The following is a 15,814-nucleotide window of genomic DNA, read 5'->3' on the forward strand; positions in this document are numbered from 1 at the left end:
GTCCTTTCCATGGCTCACAAATTGAAGTACTAGTATTTAAGCTGAGATATTTAATTTTTCACATACACTGACGGAAAAATCGCAGTACAAAAAATAATGTAGAGTAATGAATTTTCAGGAGTGCATTTGTCTATTAACATATTTAAGTGATTAACACTGCAAGATCACAGGTTAATGTAAGTGCAAGATAAGCTACTGAAAGCGCTAAATGGTGGTACATTAATAACCAGTGTATGTGCATGCATTGTGCTAGACAGGTACCAGTTGTCAGTTTGTGGGCTAGAGTTCCATGCCCGTTACAATTGGTAGGTCAATACAGAGTTGTTTAATGCTGTTTGTGGATGACGCTGGAGTTGTTGTCGAGTAATGTCTCGTATGTGATCGACTGAAGACAAATCTGATGATCGAACAGGCCAAGGCAACATGTCGACACACTGAAAAGCATGTTGGGTTACAACAGCAGTATGTGGCCGAGCCTTGTCCTGTTCAAAAACACACCCTGGAATTCTGTTCATTAATGGCAGCACAATAGTCTAATCACCAGACTGACGTACAAATCTGCAGGTGATGTGTGTGGGATAACCATGAGAGTGCCCCCATTGTCATACGAAATGGCACCCCAGATCATAACTCCAGTTGTAGGTCCAGTGTGTCTAGGATGCAGACAGGTTGGTTCCAGGCCCTCGGCTGGCCTCCTTCTAACCACCACAGGGCCATCACTGGTATCAAGGCAGAACCAGCTTTCATCATAAATCACAAAAGACCTTCACCCCGGCCTCCAATGAGCTCTCACTTAATACCACTGTAGTCGCAAATGACAGTGGTTTGGGGTCAGGGGAATGCACACTGCAGGGCGACTGTCTCGTAGTTGTCCTTGAAGTAACCGATTTATAACAGTTCATTGTTTCACTGTGTGGTCAACTGCTGCTCAAATTGCTACTGCAGATGCAGTATGATGCGCCAGAGCCAGACACTGGAGACGATGGTCTTCCCTCTGAGTAGTATAATGTGGCCATCCACATCCAGCGACCGCACTTTCTCGTGAACATCGCTACCAGCAATCATGTACAGTGGCTACATTCCTGTCACGTTTTTCTGCAGTATCGTAATATCTGCAGTATCGTAGTCCTATTACACAACCACGTTAAAACTCAGTGAGGTGTTGATAACGTCGGCTTTGTCACCTTACAGGCATTCTTGGCTAACGTCAGCTCACCACATCCAATCTGAAAGGTAACAAACGCTCACGACCGTTAGAGCGCGTATTTAAAGCAAACCTAATTTGCATTCTCAGCGTGGCGCTACTAGAGCCACTATTACTGGCTTGAAATTTGAGCAGATATCGTCTTTCAGATCTAGATATACGCCTGACAACTTTCGTTTGTGTCGCACAACTCCTTCTTGGTGCTGTGATTGCTATTTCCGTCTCTGTGTGTGTCTTTATATATACGCTATAAACTTCACTCGAGTTTCTAATACCCGAATGTGTCAGTAAATGGAGGCTGACTATTTTACCTTCAAAAGCAAATGTATTGATGATTCATGATGTGACTGCCCTAGATGTAGCAACATTTATGAAATTGGTTTGTTATGTGTTGGGAAACAGTTTTATCGCTTTTGACGTTTCATCATCACATCTGTGTGGTTTTGCCTGCACCTACTCTTATGGTGACTTATTGATTCTTTAAATAATGTAGGTACTGAATTCCATACCCATTTCCTACATTCTGCATTCTCTGATTTGAGTGGAAGTGTAGGGAAGAAAACTGAACGTTGTTGAGTAGATATACTAGGTCTTTTGCTGTTTACCAGGCATTTTTTGTTCTTATAATGAAATGACATTCATCGGTCAATACCTGTAGGTTATGACATAATCTGTCCTGTAATGTACCTTCCCATATCCCCCAGGATACTTAGGAAACTAAAGAAAGACAAATGTGGTGTCACTTTCCACTCATTATTGGATTTTGCGGCACTGAATGCCCTCCCTATTGTGAAAATTATGTTGTAAATCAATTTACACGATACTTCTCACACTCATCCACCGTCGTATTCAGAAGTGTAGCTTACTATCCGATTGGAGCGCCGCTGTCGCAGTGTATAACAAAAATGAGCAGGGGTGTCATGACTGTATGTGAAACACTCTAACTAAAACTTTGTCATGTGGATGAACAAGATTTGCGACAGTTTATTCCACGCACAAATATCTACGCAGGGAGATCATCGCGCACAGTTCTTCATGCTCGTTACAAGATGGCGGCAGAAAGGTTTCAAGAGGAGAGTAAAAGTTAAGCGAGTGTCCTTCCAGAAAAACGTAAATTTTGTCGTAAAAAAAAAATTGTGTGAAGATTGTAAGGACAAAATTACGAAACTGAATGAACATATTACGAGCTTACAGTTCATAATCAGCAGTTTGAAAACGGATATTTCGAAAATACAACAAGAAAATGGTGATCTGAACATGATAAAACTTGCGCAAGATAGTCAGTCCGTTCCGGAAAAGTGGTCAAATGTGAAGTGCAATAAAAGCAAGAGCAAAGTGCAAAATCGGAAAAACCTATGAAAGTTGCGCAAGCTTTATGGACGGAAACACATTTCAAGTTCTTTCAACCGCCGATAGTCAAAATGCAACATGAACGATAGGAAAAGCAAAAAGGAACTGTGAATAAGGTAGGAGAAGAAAATTTATTGACACAAAGAAGCACGAATGAGGTCAATGTAAACGTGCAGACCAAAAATTGTGCCGAAGTGTTTAGTAAAACAATACAAAACGATTCCCACTTTATGAACTCCAATAACAGCAAACTGTTTGTGTTTTCAGACCACCATGGTCGTGGACTTGCGAGTAAGCTGAGAGAAACAAATAAAACATGTTCGTGTGGTATAGTGAAACCAAGAGCAGCATTTGGCGAAATTAAAAAAAAATTACTGCATCCGCAGGGGTAAAAAATCTGCGCGATAAAGACTTTGTTGTACTTCTGAGAGGCGCAAACGACGTCTACAAAAATTAAACAGCGAGTGCAAGGCGCGATCTTAAACAGTGTCTGAGAAACCTGGATCACACAAACGTAGTAATGGTTAATATTAGGCATCGCTATGATCTTGTAAGATGGTCATGTGTTAATACAGAAATAAAAAGTGCCAACAATAAGTTTGGAAAAATCTGCAAACATTTTAAAAACGTGAATTGTGTTGATATAAGCAGTATTGGACGAAGATTCCACATGCAACACAGACTTCACCTGAATGGCTTGGGGAAAGAATATCTGGCGAACCTGATAACCAAGGAAATAGAAAACCACCAAAATAAATACAAAACCAAAATGATAACTGCATCGCCATCACCAGACTCCATAGTAAAAACACTTCAAAGAAAAGGAAAAAGCTTTAGAACCATCATCAGCACCAGCAAAGGACGTAAAAAAAGATGAAGTGCTAACAGAAAGAACAGTGGACAGCGATTTCAATGACAAAAGAACTACAGTTCTTTATCATTTCAATATTATTTTAGACGAAAACAAGGAAAACGAGAAGACTCCAAGTTCACAAGAAAACACAGTAGTAGTGGCAGAACCAGCATTTGAAGTGTCAGAAACAGCATCGCCATCAACAACAACCACAGCAAAAATGGCAGTATTAAGTACATTAGCAGTAGCACCTATTGCAGCAACAAGCAACTCACCACAGCCCAGTGTACAGCTACATTCCGAGAGGTGCAGGAAACCTATCCTTCTCAAGGATGTTTGGTATCTCACCATTAGACGGGAACGAATATGACAGCAAAAAAGTAAATAAAACTGTAACCAGTTCTCACCCTAGTCACCTGCAGATTTTAAGTGTAAATATTCAGTGCATTAAAAAGAAATCACTAGAATTTGAGGTAGCAGTGAATGGTGCACACACTGACTGCATGTGCATAATGGAGCATTGGTGCATAACTTTTGAATTAAGTATCATTAATATTCAACTCTATAAGTTGGCAAGTCAGTATTGTAGAAAACATGCCAAAAACAGAGGTGTATGTATCTTTACTAAATCAAGTATCAGGTATAAAAGAAGGTGTGAAACTGAGTTATTGAGTGTGGAAAATCATTTTGCAGCAGCAGCTATAGAGTTGTATGAAATACAGGGACAAGTCATAGTAATAACAATATACAGGCCACCTAATGGGGACACAGACATATTCATTAATAATTTAGAAACACTTCTTAACATTCTTTTACTGAAAGAGTCACTGTAGTTGTCAGTGGAGATTTCAACATAAATCTTATGAATGAAAGTAGGCTAATAAATCAATTCCTAAATCTACTATGTAGTTTCAATCTGTTTCCACACATACACGAACCCACAAGGATAACATATAATACAAATAGTCTTATAGATAATATGTTTTCAAATGTACAATCCACAGAAGTAGAAGTAACAAATACTGATTTGGGATTATCAGGCCTTAATGCTCTTGTGCACAAAATTCCTTCAATGCCACAACAAGAGAAAAAAGTGTACTTCATGCATAAAAGAAAATTTTTCACTAAAAACTGTGTAGAATTTACAAATATCCTAACTAGTGAGTCCTGGGCAGAAGTGCTGTCTCTAACAAATATGAATGATGTATATAACACTTTTTCTTCCATTTTCATGGGATATTTTGAAATGTGCTTTCCAAAGAAGCTGTCAAGAATCGCATCACATCACAATACAAAGCCAAGTTCTCGGATCACAGTTGGCACTAAAACTTCTTGTGGAACTCTAAAGAGACTAAATTCTAAATTGAAGACATCTACAGATCCACAGTTCATAGAATACATTAAGAATAACATGAGAGTATATCGAAAAGTAATTGCCAAGGCAAAATTTTTTAAGTTATGACAACTTAATAAGACAGTCTGAAAACAAATCAAAAGCCATATGGGGTACTGCAAAGACTGAAACAGGAAACAGACGTGAAGACCAGGATATCATTCTCAAAAACACAGAAAATGTCAATATTAAAAAAAAATTGGCAAATTACATAAACAATTATTTCATAAACACATCAACATCATTAACTTCGTAATTTACAATACAAGAAAAACCTGAATTTCCAAAAGCTGCTTCTAGCATGAGGATAATCCAACAGCTGAACATGAAGTGTTTAAAGTAATGAAAAGCTTAAAACCTAAAATGTCAGCAGGATTATATCTGAGGTGCCTGTTTATATCATAACAATGACAGCCATAAAAAATCGCAAGGCTCTTGGCATACATAACCAACTTATCATTTAGTGAAGGAGTGTTTCCAGAAAGGATGAAAATGTCAAAAGTAAAACTATCGGCCAATATCCCTCCTTCCATCATTTTCCAAGATAATAAAAAAATTAATGAAGCACAGAATCAAAAAATATCTGTTTACCATAAGTTACTAAATACAAATCAGCGTGGCTTCCAGGCAGGTAAAAATACAGAAACAGCGCTAATGTGCTACACTGAACAAATAATCAAAAATCTAAAAAAAAAGACAACAGCATAGTAGGAATAAATTAAGATCTCTCCAAAGCATTTGACACTGCCAATCATGGCAGTCTTTTAGAAACATTGGAAGCATTAGGTATTCAGAGGGCAGGGAAAAAGCGGTTTAAATCATATCTACAAAACAGAACACAGAATGTAGGACTGATGTCAGATTACTCCAACTACAAATAAATTCAGTATCAGATGCAAAAGAAGTGGAAATAGGAGTGCCGCAAGGCAGTATTCTAGGTCCCTTATTGTTCCTTGTCTACATAAATGACTTTCACACCTCAGATGGAGCAGCAAAGTCCATACTATTCCCAGATGACACTAGCGTGATAATAGGTGCACCAAAGCAAATGCCACAAACAACTACTGATCAAGTAATAAAGAATGTCCACACTTGGTTCAATGCAAACCAGTTGACATTAAATGCAAATAAAACAAATTATATGCAGGTTTGGAAAATATGTCAAAATGTAAATCTTGATCTGTTGTTGGGCGTCAAGGCCATAGACAGAGTGGCATCAACAAAATTGCTGGGGATTCATGTAGATGAAAATCTTAATTTTAATGATCATTTAATGAAACTTGCCCAGAAACTTAATTCAGCTCTTTGAATTATTGCTAATGTTTGTACTGCAGAGGGTGCCAGGATGTCATATTTTGGTTATTTTCAGTCTCTTGCAACATATGGAATAATATTTTGGGGTTCCACCTCTTGCCATCTAAAACAAATCTATCTGTTACAGAAGAGTTCTATCCGGATAATAACACAGTCATCCACAGACACAATGGAAACCCTAATTCAACAAGCTTAAAGTACTAACAATACCTTCCTTAGGTATATACAAATGTGTTTTACATGTTAGGGCCCACCTTGCAGATTTTCAGACAAATGCCGACTTGCATAACTACAATACTCGAAATAGCACAGTATTCCATACTCAGCAAACAAAAAGAACACACACACACAAAGACATGTGAGCCATATGGGTACAAAACTTTACAATATACTGCCAGCCAACATCAGAAAGTTAGAAGATGAAAATAGATTTAATGTAGAATTTAAAGAATTTCTACTTGAACAGTTTTTTTACTCGGTAAATGACTATTTAGGCCAATAAATAATTCTGAAATGTTTATATTAAGGCAAAACTGAGAACACTGTCTTTCATCCCCTAAAGTTTCTATCAATTTTTTAAATCTGATGGACAGCTGTTTGAGTGTGGTAAAATCTATACTGAGTTATTGTAGTGAATATAAGGGGTTCCTGTTGAGGGGAAACGAAAGTAAAGCGTTAGGGCAAACAGACTATGCAGTTACAATACGGTTAGTATACATGTATAAAAAGTTGTATTACCGTGTCTTGTATGACCATGTATTATTTGCTTGTACATTTTTTGTACAATTTTGTATATATTACGCTTTGTACTACTTAATGTAAAATTTTGTATGTTCCTTTACCACAGATTGTTTCCCATAAATTTACATGTACTTTTGAACAACATCCATACAATATTTATTGTTTACGGACGGATAAATAAATAAATAAATTACTTTGCTTTCCGTCTTGTGTGCGATCATACCCGATCAGATATATCGCTAGTCGATCGGTAGCCAGTCTCGATCATATTACGCCGTACTGGATGTTCTGCTGAAGGTTGTGAAAGGGTAGAAGATCGTAAAGAAGTAAGTTGTTATTGAATTACGCGATTGAGAACTTTATGACGAACATTAATATTTTGATTAAGCACAATAAAGGTCACAAATGTAATAACGCAGATCTCTTTGAGATTCAGATACTCTGGCATCCCGAGTCCCAGTATTTTTTATTTTGTAATTACTGTATTATTGTTTTATTCGCCCAAGGAAAACGTAGAACAGACAGACTGCTGTCGAGTGCTTTGTCATCGCAATCGTGTTTATTTTATTTTGATTTATTTATTCGGCACAACAGTGTATGTGCTAGGACGTGTCCGAAACATTGCACAAATATATAAAAGATGTAAGAAGTAGGATGGAATTAACAAGGATAGGGCAGGAAGTCGGCTAGGGCCTTGTGAATGGAATCCCAGTATTCATCATAGCAACTTGGAAAACCTAAGTGAGGCTGTCTGGACGGGTAACAGGCCTCCCAAAAGCTAGTCCAGTTCATTAACACTGGCATAGCCACCACCCTCTGTATATAATTTGTACATGCACCTATTCCATAAAAAGCTGACAATGTGGGCAAGAAGTGTAGTAATGATATAATGGAAATATGGAAACTTTTATGTTACACTTCTGAAAACTACACACTGCTGAAAAATATAAACATTTAATACCTGCCAACACTTTGCCCACATTTGATAATTACTAACGAAAATGTTTCAGTAATGTCTTGTTTGTTGAAATTATTAAGATGAAAGTTTAGCTTATCAAAACAGAATTGAATCCATGTGATTCACCCAAACAGTTTAGTATTAGCATAACTTCATATCACTAGAGTATTGTATCAGAAGTCTGATTTTCTCATACACAATTTTATTTGTATTACCATTTATGTAAATGTAAATGCATCTTAAACAAACGTGTGATGTTCCAAACGTGAATTTTCATGTTACTGATTTTAATAAGATCGAACACTAGATGTTGGGTGTTTTCAGTGAGGCTTAAATAGTACAGTTCAGAAAGTGATTGTAGGGCAGCATGTATATTAATAATGTGCACTTACTTTGACTGATTTATTACCAAAAAAGTTGATTGGTGTCGAATGGGTGTCTTCTTGCCTTGTCTGTTACAATTTAATGTGGTGAAGAGACCAAAGATTGTGGCCAGCAGTGGTAAGATATGGCAGACAGAAAGAAGGGAGGGGGGAGGCAGTGTAATACCATTGTGTGCCATGCGTGCTTCTGACGAATATATCAAAAGTAATATTGTCATTGTTTTGTTTTCTTGCAGTTTGAGCACATATATGCTACATCATTACATTATGGTACAGACACCACATATTCTTAGATTCTGTTGACTAGTAAATTTACTACCTGTTTTCCATCATAGGCAATGTGCACAAATGGTATTTTGAATTGCATTAATGTTGTCTCAAGGTTCGATCACTCTGGTACTTATGGCTACATTATGAGACAGTGCTGAATAGATTGTCACCCTCTCCTTTAATGCCAGTGGAGGAGAGGGTAGGCAAGGAAGCAAGGTCTGTACAGCACAGAGGCTGCTACAGGGAGATACTTGGTGTGGAGGGCGCTACAGCATCTACAATACGTCACTTTTCTGTCTGTTTCCTATCATTTCCATTTTCCTGATGGTGCTACTGTATTAATTTAAGACTGGTTAAAACAGTGCATTTGAAGGTGACTAACAGAGCTCAGTATGCAGTACATCCCATGTTCCAGTACATAGCAGTATGTGATTCAGGGGTGTTAACCACAGTAAAAATCATTTAGTGAACCTTTCTAGAATTTTTAGTAGTTTATATATATTTTGCAAAATGTGGGTCCAACTACTCATCAGATATTTGTCCATTATGTGATATAGAGTTTCTAAATTTATCTTGTAGTTTGTTTTTATGATAAAAAGTGTGTTTGTGTTGGGGACGAAAATATTAGACTGTGCTGTAGGTAAGTCTATTACAACCTTTATTTGGCATTTACATTCATGGTCTCGCCAGCTTACATCTTTGTCAAATTTAAGCCTAACATAGACGTTGGCATCTGCCACTGATCAGTCTATAACCACACCAAGATTTCAGGGTGGGGGTCTAGCATCACCCAGATCTTAAGATTGATTTTTATAAATTTGTACTTCCAAAAATTGAACAAAATACCCATATAGTTAAAATAATGAATAGCATGCAAGTACCTTTACTATACAGTTATATACAGAGACAAATTGCAATAAAGAGTAAAGACAGTAATGTTAGCCAAAAGGAAGGGAGTAGAAATTGGCGCAAAGGAGGTTACAAAAGACAGTGCATAGATGTGGAGAAAATTTGAAGATTTTTGGGAGAGTTGGATAAATCTTCCACTGCTGCTAAATTTCTGGGGTACTTTCTACCCTAAGCCTCACAAGGCCAGCTTTTTGCTTGTGTAGTCAACCAGTGCCTAGAGAGAGAAAGCACATAGTTTACCAACTGTCTTGTAAGTGGAGTGTGGTGTAGTGTAAGAGAGGGGGAGGCGTTGGGGGTTGGGGATCAGTGTTACTTTCCTTTTCACCTCTGTCAGTGTTGTGACTTAAAATCCCAAACAGAAGTGCTATCTAAAAAAGAAAGCTTCCTCTTGCTACATTCCATAATTCTCCCTTCATAATACACTCTTACACCCACTGTCTTCTCCATAAAAAAGCAGCCTTTGTGGTTGTATTTATGCAGGCCCTCCCTTCTATTTTCACTCACTCGTCACAAAAACTGTACCTAACTCCTAGTCTTCTTGTTCTTGGAGCAAAATCAGAATGAAAATATTTTTATTGCTTTCAACAGGATATGTCATATATAGTGACTGCATTTTCCCATGTTGAAGTTTTCTACCATTGAACTGAAAAGTGATGAGGAAACAATGTATAGCTGAAATAGTGTTTAAATATGCATGGTGCCTGTTCTAGGATATACACTATCATATCAAAAGTATCTCAACCCCCCTGTCTTTCAGTAAAATGAGGTGGGGGGGGGGGGGGGGTTGCCAGTGGAGAAGCATTAGGAGCAGGTTGCTCCCATCATAAGAGCTCAGTGACTTGGCTTGCAGTCTAGTCTTTGGGTTTCCCCTGAAAATAGATCTGTCAGGGTCATTTCAATCCTTCTAAAGCTTCCCAAGTTGACTGTTGGTGATGTGATTGTGAGATGGAAATGCGAAGGAACAACCACAGCTAGATAAAGATCAGGCAGACTTCATGCTCTGACGGTCAGGCATTGCAGAGGATGCTTGTAAAGAATTGCACAATATCATTGGAAAAAATTACTCATGTTCCAGAATGCTACCAGCAGTCCATCTGGCACAATGAGTGTGCATAGAAAGCTAAAAAGAATGGGATACAGTAGCCAACCAGCTCCTCATAAGCCACACTTTTGTGTAATCCATGCTAAGAGACACTAGAGCTGGGTGCAGGAATGACACCACTGGACAGTGGATAACTGCAATCCTGCTTGTCAGTGTTGGATCCATAACAGATAGAGCTGGTAAAAGAAACAGAAGATCCAAGGCACATTTTGTTACACGTTCATTTAGTAAGTGTGATAGTGTCAGTGAGAAGATCAATGACCGCCAGTGGCAGATGCTACAACTGAGACATTCTGGATCACAGGGTGGTTTATTGTTCAAGTTCTGAGGGCATATGTTCCTAGAAGAGTGAAACAAATATATTTGCTTCGTCCTATGAATATCTTTTGAAAAGACCATGAAGAAAAAATTAGATATCAGATGCCACCCAGAGGGGATTACCGAAATTGTTCTTCCCACAAATCAGTCATGACAGGATCAGGAAAGGGGGAAAGTGACAGTGGTACACAAAGTACCCTCTGCCACACACTCACACACTGCATGGTGACTTGCCAAGTAAAGATGTAGATGTAAAGTGATTTGTGATGGTGAATTGTACCATACCCTGTGGCAACCTGATGTAAGAAACTGGATTTGGCGAATGCCTGAAGAACATTACCTGCTGTTATGTTTACTACCAACAGTGTAGTATTGAGGAGGTATTATGGCATGGGTATGTTTTACATGGTTTGGGTGTGGTCCCCTTATTGCACTTAATGGAATGATAAGTTCAGGCAGAAATGAAAACATTTTGCAGTATTTGTATACTCCATATGGTAGAGGAACAGTTCAGAGACAATGATTGGTGGTTGTATCATGGCAATGCAACCTATCATAAAGCAGGATTTGTGAGGTGTTGGTTTGTGGACAATAATCTTCCTGTAATTGACTACCCTGCCCAGAATCCCAGCCTGAACGCAATGGAACAACTTTGGGATGACTTAGATACAGCGACTTAGCTCCAGGCCCCAGCATTCAACACCACCATCTTTTCTGGTTTTGGCTCTTTAGGAAGAATGGACTGCCGTTCCTTCAAAGACATTCACAGCTAATGGAAAGTGCCACACCGGAGATCATTTATGATGACAAATGGTGGACACACATACATATTAACGTTAGTAATAAGCATATTTTTGACCAGGTAGTTTGTAATTTCTCTCCCTTACACATAATTTGTTTGTCATAATTTCTCTTTTTTAGACATGGGGAAGCACTTTGGTGAATTAGCAAAGGTGCGTGGAATCATACATTATAGGCTGTCACCCTTTGAACAGCGAGCATTTGCTGGAATTTTAAGTGGTGGGCTGCCCAACCTTTTTAACAGGATACGAGATAACATCTTCAGAGTTGCACCACGTAAGTACATCTTGAGTTACCTATGACTACAGTTCTAGCAACTCTTTGAATACTTAACATTTGGCAACAAGAATGGTCTGGTTTAAATGAATATATATTCACAGCAGTTGTGAGAGATTTGTTATTATTTAGCAGTAATATACAGAGAAGGAAACTTTGCCAAACTAATGAACAACTGGGTTCACCAGTGTAGACATTAAACAGCTTTTCTTTGCTGTAAACTTTGTCAACCATAGCAACATTGTTTGAACTAAGTGAAGATATAAAACTATTCCACAAAATAGTGACTTCACTTATGACCATTATATCTGGGAAGCATAAATTTTATGTATGCATAACAACAATTCATGGAGTTGTGTTCTGGGAGCAAAAATGAAATTCCTAGATTTGCATAATTATAATATGTTAATCCAGGCAAGTCTTAGAGGAATATTTATTTTTAAAAAGAAGACAGTTGCTAGTCACCATATTGCAGAGGTGCAGATAGGCACAACAAAAAGACTGTTCCAGGTAAAGCTTTCGGCCAGTAAGGCCTTCATCAAAATTAGGTAACACACACACACATACTAACACAATGCAACTCCCGCATACATGACTGCAGTCTAAGGCAACTGTAGCTGTAGACTGCAATTGTGTGTGTAAACAGTCTTTTTATTGTGCCTATCTGTGACTCAGCACCTCTGCTGTATGGTGAGTACCAACTTTCCTTTTCATAATGTTGTTACATTCCATCCTGGATTTCCTATTGTTTGATTTTTAGAAACAGGCATACACAGTTATGATTTGAAAATGAAAAATTGGCAGACAGTCAGACCGTCATGACCCTTCATGATGTTTTGAACATGAAACTTATTAATGTCTCGTAAGGGTGCTTTACGTAGGCCGTACTGCTTGACCATCATGAATTTTGGTGAAATTTTGTGTGTACTTTCTCACATGTCCCTGATAATGGTTGGCAAAGTTTAACATTTATCGAGACAATACTGGCCAAGATAAAGGCAATTGTTTGCCTCCATGCGTGCCTTCATGCGCAATTTGGCACAGGCCGGGCATGGTTTTTCAGCGACTTTGAGCTGTTATGAATCAAAAGGCAATATTTTGTTGAAACACTTGAAATTTGGACATCTTGTACAACTTTAAGCTTTCTCTTCAAAATAACATAAAAAGTCTTGTCATATGCAGCCAGAAATTTTTTTCCCCCTTCAAAATCAGCTCTTGAAAAAATTTACAAGTTTGGCTTCTCGTATCTCGGGGACTACAGGTGTGAGTGACAAACGTAAAACTTGGCATGTTGTAACCTAACTAAACAAGGTTCTCAAGTAGAAAGAGTCATTTGTATACCGTTTTCCGATACTAAATTAAGTAAATCTTGTAAAAGGATAAAAAATGCAGTATTTTAAACTTAATTTTGCAAACAAGTATGTTCTGTAAAACTTTCCAAACTAAGCTAGTTATAAAGTGCATGATTTTAACTGCAAAAAAAGTGTATTTGATTGTCCAGTGCAAGCTAACAGTGGATAGGGGAAGATGGATCCCAAGAAAATAAAATTGATGAGATAACCCAATGAAAGATGTGTAACCATATTAGCAATGAATCCGATTTTAAACTTTTCAGATAGTTTGGTTGGTCAGGAGAACCTTATATTTAAAGTCAGTTGTTTGTTTGCTGCAATTTTGAACCAACCTCTAATCTTACCAAGCTGAAAATTGCAATTTAGTACAACTATTTTAGATAGCAAATCTCACAAGTATCTTCTGTGTATATTTTGTCAAACATTGGCAACAAATCAAAGGAAATTATTAAAATGTCCACAAATTATAAATTGATGTAATTAAAAAAGTGCTTCTGTTGTACTTCTCGTGATCTATTCCTTATTGATGTATTTATAGGCACAGCTTTAATCTAGGATGCGTGGTATTATTGCTTGCAATATGGTTTCCAGGTTTTAGGACTCTTTATGTATGTTATTGAATGAAATGCTGCAGAATTTGACTCAGACTTTTAATATTTTATTAACAGTTTCAATACAATTCTTCTTGCAGAACAACCAAGTGTTCCGCCAAACACACGACCTCAAAGGTTATACATTATAGAGCTATTACAGTGGTTTCATAAAATGGTTCAAATGGCTCTGAGCACTATGGGACTTAACTGCTGTGGTCATCAGTCCCCTAGAACTCAGAACTACTTAAACCTAAGTAACCTAAGGACATCACACACATTTATGCCCGAGGCAGGATTCGAACCTGCGACCGTAGTAGTCGCGCGGTTCCAGTGGTTTCAGTATTACCACTTCAACAGAAAACAATTTCACTTACAACTTTTAGTATACTATTTCAAAAACTTTTCCTTAACCAGTAATAATAATAATTACCGATGTAACCAACCGAGCAAATATTCAGTAAATAAGGCAAGCAATTTTGAAACAATTACATTTAAGTGCAAATGCTTTTTATGTTTTTTGAATTAATTCATACATAAACGTCATGAAAATAATATCCTAGTTAAGGAAGCACTGATTATGATACTTTAAAATTTTATTGAAGTGTAACAATAAGTATATAAACCTTACAAGAAAGAAGACAGATAACTTTGTAATTACTTTTGCAAACTTGTAGATGAGAGACCTATGTTAAGTATAAGCCTCTCTCTCACCATCATCATAAGCATAATTAGTTAAGTTCAAACTGTACCTCGCTGAAACACACATGAAGTAATTTCTGTTGTTTCATTTGTAAGCAGAACTCGAGAAATGTACATATCTGTCCTTTAAGGCGTATCTTAAGTATAAACACACATTTTTAAGTTTACTGTTGGATTTACGTTATGTGTGTCTGAATGCTTGATATATTCTTACAAATTTGTAACTATTTTCCAGCCTTCATCATTGGTTATCTGGTGTATGACTTTGTGGAGAAGAAACATCTGGAAACGTTGAAGAAGAACCCAGCTGACTTTGAAAATGACGAATAATTATGATTTTACTTGTAGGCACTTGTATTAAAGCTTGTAAATATTAGCACAATAAAAATCTAAAATGCTGACTTTTTCCTTTCACTGTAACAATGAAAATAATAAATATTTCACAATATAATGTAATTGAACAAAGGAAAATCCAGGATGGAATCCAACACAATTGTGAGTCTTTTTGTTGTACCTACTTGTGACTTAGCATCTCCACTATATGGTGAGTAGCAACTTTTGTTCTCATAATAGTGTTGTAATGTAACTGGATTGACAAAAAAATAAATAAATAAATAAAAAAATTGTGCTCATCAAATGGCGGCAGGAGAACACAAGCTGGCTGAAGGTTTGGAGGGTAAGGAAGAGGGGTGAAGGAAAAGGACTGGAGAGGTTTAGGAAAACGGGTAGAGTTCAGAAAAGTCGCCCAGAACTCTGGGTCAGGTGAGAGTTACTGGGCAGGACGAGAATGGATAAGCTAATTTGCCCCATACAAATAGACTGAATTTTTTTCATATATATTGACATTATATTCCTCATGTCACTATTTATTTCACACTTTTACACTGCACGTCATATACTCAGTTACTTCTTGTAATGTATGGAAGGGAATCAAATATAACCAACACACTACCCATGTGTGTGCGATATTGACGTGGAACAGATCCCACTCATGTCAGTTTTAGGTGGGGATGTGAGGAATGGGAAAAACAGTGGAGTGGGGCTGCTTGCGTCTGTCATTAGTCATTATCATAATGTCTGAATAAGTTACCCAACTCCATTGTGCAGCATACTATCATCATATCTCTCAATCTACAAGCTGTAAAACCAGGCGAAATCCTCAGGAAATTGACTGAACAATTTCAAGATATTGATTGCTTGCTTGCTTGCTTGGAAGAAGCAATTCATGGAGGATTGTGAGCATGTTGAGAAATGATCGCCGAACTTGCACTAATAACATAGACATCATCATTTGCTGC

At 37.4% G+C, this 15,814-nt stretch overlaps 1 protein-coding gene across 1 annotated transcript; it reads left to right on the plus strand.

Annotated features, from left to right (window-relative positions):
- Positions 1 to 7,071: 7,071 nt before the first annotated feature.
- On the plus strand, positions 7,072 to 14,917 carry LOC126175970 (cytochrome b-c1 complex subunit 8). Its single transcript, XM_049923067.1, has 3 exons — positions 7,072 to 7,181; positions 11,717 to 11,872; positions 14,752 to 14,917. Exons 2-3 carry the CDS (start codon positions 11,719 to 11,721, stop codon positions 14,844 to 14,846), a joined length of 249 nt encoding a protein of 82 aa, XP_049779024.1. The 5' UTR covers positions 7,072 to 7,181; positions 11,717 to 11,718; the 3' UTR covers positions 14,847 to 14,917.
- Positions 14,918 to 15,814: the final 897 nt, after the last annotated feature.

Source organism: Schistocerca cancellata, chromosome 3 (assembly GCF_023864275.1).
Source record: "Schistocerca cancellata isolate TAMUIC-IGC-003103 chromosome 3, iqSchCanc2.1, whole genome shotgun sequence".
NCBI lineage: Eukaryota > Metazoa > Arthropoda > Insecta > Orthoptera > Acrididae > Schistocerca > Schistocerca cancellata.